At 37.3% G+C, this 8,229-nt stretch overlaps 1 protein-coding gene across 1 annotated transcript; it reads left to right on the forward strand.

The window, feature by feature from the left end:
- The first annotated feature begins 2,530 nt into the window (after nucleotides 1–2,530).
- LOC132167029 (protein indeterminate-domain 4, chloroplastic-like) lies at nucleotides 2,531–6,430 on the forward strand. Its single transcript, XM_059577924.1, has 4 exons — nucleotides 2,531–2,791; nucleotides 2,920–3,108; nucleotides 3,236–3,632; nucleotides 5,218–6,430. Exons 2-4 carry the CDS (start codon nucleotides 2,958–2,960, stop codon nucleotides 6,281–6,283), a joined length of 1,614 nt encoding a protein of 537 aa, XP_059433907.1. The 5' UTR covers nucleotides 2,531–2,791; nucleotides 2,920–2,957; the 3' UTR covers nucleotides 6,284–6,430.
- The last annotated feature ends 1,799 nt before the right edge of the window (nucleotides 6,431–8,229 follow it).

Genomic DNA, 8,229 nt, shown 5'->3' on the forward strand with positions numbered 1-8,229 from the left:
TAGTTCCTTCATGAGTGATTTATAATGTTTCCCATGCTTCCTTAGCTATCTCACATCTAGAAATTCTTGAGAATTCTTTGTTTGAGATAGATATGAAGATGGAATTTATAGCTTTGTCATTTGCAATTGAAGCATTTTTTTCATCCCTTGTCCATTGGGCTATTGCTCTATCTGAGCGGGTCCATCTAGATTCAACAACATTCTAGAGATCAATGGATTTAAAGTATGCTCTCATACGAATTTTCCAAAGCGTATAATTTGATCCATCAAAGACGGGAAGAGAGTTAGGTGCAACAGTATGAGACATTTGATGCGGAGTCTAGGATCACACTTAGGAGATAACTCCTTCACAGAGTGAACCCGCTTTGATACCAATTGAAAAACCTAATAGACTCCAATCTACACCTATAAGGGGGTTGAATGGGTGTTTAACAAACAATATGCGGAATTAGATATAACTTAAAACAATATCATCAACCAAATATTCAGACATGCAATAAATCATAAAGAACACAGATATATTTGGTTACAAAGAGGAAACCATTTAGAGAACTCTTTAAATATAAAACTTTCTCGGGGAAGCCAAACCTTGGAAATCACTTCACTATAGAAAAACAAGAATTTACACAATGTCAAAACATACAAAACCTTTGTACTTGAAAATCCCGTATAGTAGACAAATGACCCACTTGTCCGCTACCGCAGTAGTTATTCATGAACCTCTAAATTGTTTCTTCTATGTGATCTCCTTCACCAGAACTCCGATTAGCTTCATGTGTTGCTCATTGATATGTGGATGAAAGGCACAACCTACACTCTAAGAGAGACAAATCGCTCACGCTCTAGATCTCAGTCACTCTCTTAGCACATAGTATTCACTCTTAGGATACTTACTTTGAAATGTGCATAATAGATACTATACATAGAAAACGGCACGACAATTAAAAACGGCTGTGTCTGGACAAGGTTAAGTGCATGTCTGGGCACGGCTAGGGTTACGCCTTTGTAAACCCTACATATTCGGACATGACATCCAACTGTCTGGACATCCAATATAGAATGAACTCTCTGGAATTCCTGTTTGGACAGGTCTTGTGAATTGAACTCTCTAGAAATCATGTCCGAACACTTCTTCTGGCTGTCTGAACATGGCTTGCAAATAGATGTCTCTAGAAATCATGTCTGGACACATCCTCTAGTTGTCTGGACATTTAGTTTGAAAAGAACCTCTTGGGAAACAATGTCCGTACATTTAATAGCCCTATCTGGACACGGCAGTCATTGGTGATCTCTTTGGAATTCTTGTCCGAACATGTCTTCTAGGTGTCCGGACACTTGAGACTGAACTAATTCTTCTTTTTGCAGACTTATGCTCATTTGAACCTATTACAAATAAATCACCGAATGAGCCAATCTAAAACTAACAAATTATAATTATGATGATTACTACCGAGTATACTCTTTGGTGTGAGAAAAATGCTAGATTGTTTTAGACTCGAAATAGGATTCCGAATGAATTGTTTCGGAGACCATGTTTTGAGTTAGATCCAAAATCAGTGCTTTCAAAGGTATCTGTGATTCTTGGATCAATTGCTTTGTAGCTGGGCCTTGGGTTTTTTTTTATGATGTAATCTTTTTTCTTTTTTGCCAATTTTTGGTTCCTTTTAGGGGCTTTGTTTACATAGACCACCTCTTGTTTTTAGGTGGTCTTACTTTTGAGGGCTGTTAAAGTATTGATTAAATGATTAAATTGATTTTTATTTATTTATTTATTTTTTATATTAGCTTGAGTTTTTTAAGATAATTGGTGGTTTAATATCGTATTAGAGCAAAAGGTCATGAGTTCGAATATTGACTCTGTCATTTACTTCCAATTTCAGTTAAATATTCAACTTATTGAAAGTGGTGATTTAACGGGGGGTTACTTCTTGATTTTTTGTCCTGGTTGAGTTTTTCAAAAATCTATTCCATAAAGAACAAAAAATTGATCTTTTCTATCAAAAACTATATGCATTGAATTAATTCTAAAAGTCTCTCTTATTTATATTTTTTCTATTGAGGCTACGTGGTTTATCCTGAAAAGGAGATTGAAAATGAAATTTATATTAGCTTAATTAGAAGAAGTGCTCGAGGGTGTGACCTACAAGAATTATTTTTAAAAGGTCGGAAAGGATGGAGTCATATCATAAATAATATTTGTTTTGGGGTAGAATTTGTGTAGGGGTTATGACTATGTGGAGACCAGGGATTGGAAGGAAAAATGACGGAAGCAAGGCTTATCCCGAAACTAGCAAGAAGATACGAATTTAGAGAAGGAGAGACGGGGGGGAGTGTGACGCCTACAGCTCAGTGGCCCCAAACCATCGCCGCATAACGACACATTACAGTAGGCTGCGTGAGAGCTGCATGAACAGTGATGCCAACACTACTCAATTGCTTTGTTTATTTCTTTTTTTTAGTACGATGGAAAAGAATGAGAAAAATCAGCAGTACCAGACAGAGAGAGAGAGATAGAGAGAGAGAGAGAGAGAGATGGGTATGCATATGGATGTACATGCATGTATGCTTGCTGCATGTGTACATGGCATTAAATGACATTTCCAATGACTGAGATACAATAAAAAGTGACCGAAACAATTTTATCCTTTAAATAAACAACAGCAAGTAGCACATAGGTCTACAGATTGATTGTTTTCTTCTCTTCATTTCCGGATTGTAGCTGTCCCCCTGAGATACTTTCTTGTTCGTTCTTTGTGGATATCTCTAGTTCAAGGGGCACCACAGATCAGGGGTAAATTCTAAAACTATCATATCACTTTTGAACATTGCCTTTTTCTTTTTTCACTAGATTAATTTACACTTTTTGCATATCCTGAGAGCTCAAATTCTTTGTGGGTTGTGGTCATTTTGATCTTTCAGATTCGCTTTTTCGAAGAAGGAGCAAGAATTTATTGAAGATGGCCGCCTCTTCCTCATCCACTTTGTTTTTTGGAACGAAAGACGAGAATCAAAGCCAGACAGCACAACAAGCTTCTTCTACCATCACTTCCTCAACTACTCCAGCTACAGCACCTCAAAAGAAAAGGAGAAACCAACCTGGAAATCCAAGCAAGTATCTCTTCAGATCTACTGTTGGTTATTCATAATTTTTGTTATATGAAAACCCTAAATTGTTTCTAATATATATGGAGATATATATAAATTTCCCAAATTAATTAATTAAATGTGTTTGCAGATCCAGATGCGGAGGTAATCGCTCTATCTCCCAAGACTCTAATGGCAACAAACAGGTTCATATGTGAGGTATGCAACAAGGGGTTCCAAAGGGAGCAGAACCTACAGCTGCACAGAAGAGGACACAACCTGCCTTGGAAGCTAAAGCAGAAGGCTAAAAAGGATCCAAAACGGAAGGTGTATCTGTGCCCGGAGCCCACATGCGTCCACCACGACCCATCGAGGGCTCTCGGCGATCTCACGGGCATCAAAAAGCACTACTCGAGAAAGCACGGCGAGAAGAAGTGGAAGTGCGAGAAATGCGCCAAGAGGTATGCCGTGCAGTCTGATTGGAAGGCCCATTCCAAGACTTGTGGCACTAGAGAATACAGATGCGACTGCGGCACTCTTTTCTCTAGGTAATTCATCCTTTATATCCATCCATATTTTCACATTAATCATATAATAAATTTAATATATATAGCTTGTTTTAGAGTGTAAAGTGGTAGGTATTTTTCCTTCGATTTTTGAAGTTTCACTTATAGGATCTTGGATTCTCTTCTGAAAAGTGAATAAGAAAAAGTAGTTGATTAGGCATCTTTGTTTCAAACATATATCCCTCTTCCAGCGTGTGTTTTCGGCAGGAGGACTGCATCCACGTGAGTAATAATCGGTGAGGCTGCCATTGTCTACGGGTGACAAAAGAGAAATGAAAAAACAAGGAAACATCTTTCTCCCTCGATAACATCGCCCTTCATCTTTTTCTCATTCACGTGTAGTAAGCATATTGTTTTACTGCCTTTGTTTTCATGTGAATTGGTTTTGTTCTCATCCATGTATTTAGGCTAAGCTCCTTCAGGTAATTCTTCCCAGGAAAACAATAGGGTCATGGGGTCAAAGATTCTCTCTCTCTCTCTCTCTCTCTCTCGCAGTGATATTTAGTGTAATTCTCCTTTGATTATTTCTCTCTCTCTCTCTCTTTTATTGGTGATTTACAAGGTTGTGGGGAATTATTCTCTGAATTGAAGAAAGATGGTTCGTGGGTTTTTACGTTAACTCTAGTCCCAGAAAGGGGATCCACAATTTTTCCACTTCTCTTATTTATTTATTTTCTTTTTATCAAACTCGAAAATTGATTCCCATGTTCATTGATTTAAGAGCCAGTTTTCAGAGATTTGAAATGGCATGGAATTTAGTTTCTCCATAGTTTTTCAATAGTTAATGCTCAATAGTTCCCGTTGTGTCCGGTAAAACTCTATGGCCCATCAAAAATTTTTTTTTTTTTTCTTGCTCTTGTGAAAATAAATTGACTTTTTCCAATTTGGTTGAAGTTGGAATTTCTTAACTAACTTAATGTTTGGTCGAGGGATGTTCAAGTGTTTTTGAGGTTTATCCGTGCCTTAACACTATAATCTTGAGACTATTTGTACGTACCAAGATTCTCTTCCTAATATATATATATAGAATTGCTGTTGTGAAAGTGAAATTACTTGTGGCATTTCTAACTCCCCTATTTACTCGTCTTGGTAAACAAAGTACAATTTCGCCTTTCACCTGTCGGGCTTCCTTTTTCATTCTTCTGTGTCAAATAATTGATCCAAATCCTTGATATTATTGCTCTTCTCCTAAAAAAGTTTCTCATAACAAGATTGTCCGAAACAAACCCTTGTTGTGATTCTCTTAATTTTAGCATGTTTGAAGTACCATTCTTTAATTGTTGTTAATTTGGAAATTAAGATCTAATTTGATAATTATTGTATTTAAAACTTTAAAAGAAATTAATGTTTCTCCACTGCATTTAAGAAATCGCATATTAATTTGTCACAGTAAACATCACTTAATAGAAAAACATTTTACCATTTAGGTTATATTTCCTTTTGTGTATATCTATTCTACAAAAAGGTTGTGAGCACAAATTTGCAGCTCTTTGTGTTGATTTTAATCCCCAAAATGAAAGCTCGATCATCATCATATTAATATATATCTGCATTGTAATTGTTGCAGGCGAGACAGTTTTATCACTCACAGGGCCTTCTGTGATGCACTGGCTCAGGAGAGTGCAAGGCATCCGAGCATGGGTAGTAATCTTTTTCGAAACAACCACATGAGCTTAGGCCTATCACAAGTGGGTTCTCAGAGCCAGCTATCCAGTAATATGTTACGCCTGGGAACTTCTGGGGCCGGCGCTAAATTTGAGCACCTCAATATCCCTCCATCAAACACTTGTAATTCCTTCGGACACCCGATGCCTTCACCTCCACTATTCATGCCAGATGCTAACCAATCATGCTTCCCAAACAAGCCATTAATGCATGGACTTATGCAACTTCCTGACCTTCGAACCAACACTAACAATTCCTCCCCGCCTACCAATCATCATCTGTTTAACAACATTACCTTCTTTTCTAACAACAACGGTGCTGACTCTGCCGCCAATTTACTCATTCCAGATCAGCTTAACAGCAACAATGGCAATGCTAGTGGTGGTGGCTTCTCTAGCAGCATGGGCGGCGATCATCATCATCATCATGTATCTTCTCTCTACAGTAGCAGTAGTTCCTTGCATCCTGAAAACATTGCTTCACATATGTCCGCCACAGCGCTGCTTCAAAAAGCTGCTCAAATCGGATCAACTACGAGCAGCAACAATTCTTCCTTGTTAAGAGGCGTGGCTACTTCCTCATCATCTGATAAGCACAATGTGTTAGTGAACTTGGGCTTCGGTTTCGGCAGTAATACTGGTAATGGGGGAGGGATGGAAAATGCAAGCCATCTTCAAGGGTTAATGAATTCTCTTGCCAATGTGAACTCTTCCATGTTCGGAGGAGTAGAGGATAACAACTTTGATGGCTTCAATGCCGGTGGGAGCGAGGCCAAGTTGCACGACAACCTGGGTGTGAGTTTTGGAGGGTCTGATAAGTTGACCTTGGATTTTTTGGGCGTGGGAGGGATGGTAAGGAACATGGGAGGCGGGTATTCCCAAAGAGAACACCAACATGCTATCAATATCAACTCTTTGGAACCTGCAGATTCGAAGACTCAACCATTTTCAAGCACAACACTCGAGTGAACAAATAATTAAAACAATCTGAGACGTTGATTGAATATATGTAGGAGAGAAGAGATATCACGGTTTTGTTATTTTATTTTATTTTTTCTTCTGTAGGCCGTTCCTTATCATCGGATATGCAATGCCTTAATTATTATTTTCTTTACAGTCACCTTTCTTTCTTCGTCCTTAATCTTTTTTTGTTTTTAATAAAACGATTTGATTAATTTTTTTGCCCTCTCAAACAATATATATATGTCCAAATCAATCAGAACATATATATATATATGCAACTATTTATTTAATTACCTTACACAGAAATTTCAGAGCTCTAATTAGCTAACACGTACGTACAGGGTTTGTTCTGGACGTCCACAAAAAAAAAAAAAAAAAAAAAAAAAAAAAAAAAAGGTAGGAATATGCATGACGTAAGCCATGTTGAATAGAATGTCAAAATATGAGGACAGTAAGCCTGAGTCTTTGAGAATCTTCACATGCCGACTACATTCCAGCAGAATCGACAAGTGAAAATTTATATTTTATTTGTCGGATTGCGATGTTGAATTAATAAAATATATAGTAATCTGTGGACAGAGAGAGAGATGTTGGAATATAAAAGAGAATAAAAATGTTGTTTATAATATTTACAAGAATTTGTTCGGCCACCTAATACCTAACAAGCCCTAATTCACTAATTCTCTAATTAAGAACAAATTAAAGGTCGCTGAATTTCAGGGCTCCTTTGTTGACGTCCCACGGAAAGCTCTACAAATTAACTTTATTTTTCTCGTCTCGTTGACTCCCATTCAATTCAAGTTTTTTCATGATAACGTAAAAGCAAGCACTCGAGTTCACACTCTTTTCTATTATTTTTAGATTTCGTAGAATTATAAGCTAGGGACTCAGAGTAAGACTTGCGGCCATATTCGATCTGCGTCAACTGGAGGCTTCAGGAATAGCAGGTAGCAATACTGTCTTCTTTTTTTTTTTAATGGAAATTGGCAGCTCATGTGGCCATTTTTGTCTTGACTGCTGTCTTTTGTTTTTTTCCTGGCATTTATGGACTCCTCAGTCCGTGACCGCCAAATTATTGATACATGGTTTTTTCTTTCAAATTTCGAACTAGCTACTGCTCTCCATCAACTAATTTATCATCATCTGGAAATAATATATATCCTAGGGCTTTGATTTCTCATAAGAAAACCCATGGCATATGATCTCAGCAGATCAATTCTTTTCATGTTCCTTTCCGGAGAGAATGTGGTCTCTCGTGCAATTGACAGATGCAAGCAACTCATGTTAGATCTATATGTGCTTAAATATTGTGTTTGACATATTCCTTAACAAAATAATAGAACAAAACGCTAGTCATTTAGGTAGTCTAAGTCATAATTATGTCAAAGTGAGTCAAATAAATGAAGATTAAAGATAAGCTAGCTATGAGCATGCTCACGAAGACACTAGTGTCGTTATATCGCTCATGCTGGCTCAAGCATTTTGGAAAGGTAAGTCGCTTAGAAACCATATATAGTTTGTTACCTTAGGACTAGGGCATGAATGATCAATATGACCATCATTCATCCCATTTAGGATTGAATATGATCTGGCATAGTTTGATTTTGAGTTACAAAAATGTTGAATACAATGAAAACTGTTGAATACAAAAATGTTGAATATAATCTAGCTAGATCAAGTGTGTCAATTGATCTAGGGCATGAATGATCAATCCTGCCAATTAGGATTTAGTTCGATCGTGGCTATTTCAAAGCGGGATGGATATGTGTCAAACCAATTGCATCGATCGAACAGTTGACAAACAAGTCATATCTATCAAAATACAGTTTGAAGTTGGATTGCATCCTAGTGCACAAACATTAGTCACAAAGTGACTCAAACTAAGCGTGATCGAAAGGGATCGATAGGCTATACAATACCCCATTGATCGCTCACTTACTCGATCAACCATA

Source organism: Corylus avellana, chromosome ca1 (genome assembly GCF_901000735.1).
Source record: "Corylus avellana chromosome ca1, CavTom2PMs-1.0".
Lineage (NCBI taxonomy): Eukaryota > Viridiplantae > Streptophyta > Magnoliopsida > Fagales > Betulaceae > Corylus > Corylus avellana.

Excerpts from the sequence above, each read along its gene's own strand:
- LOC132167029 (XM_059577924.1), top strand. The coding sequence starts at position 2,958 with ATGGCCGCCTCTTCCTCATCCACTTTGTTTTTTGGAACGAAAGACGAG. Across the intron at positions 3,109-3,235 it reads AAACCAACCTGGAAATCCAA|ATCCAGATGCGGAGGTAATC; the intron begins GCAAGTATCTCT and ends ATGTGTTTGCAG. Across the intron at positions 3,633-5,217 it reads TGCGGCACTCTTTTCTCTAG|GCGAGACAGTTTTATCACTC; the intron begins GTAATTCATCCT and ends TAATTGTTGCAG.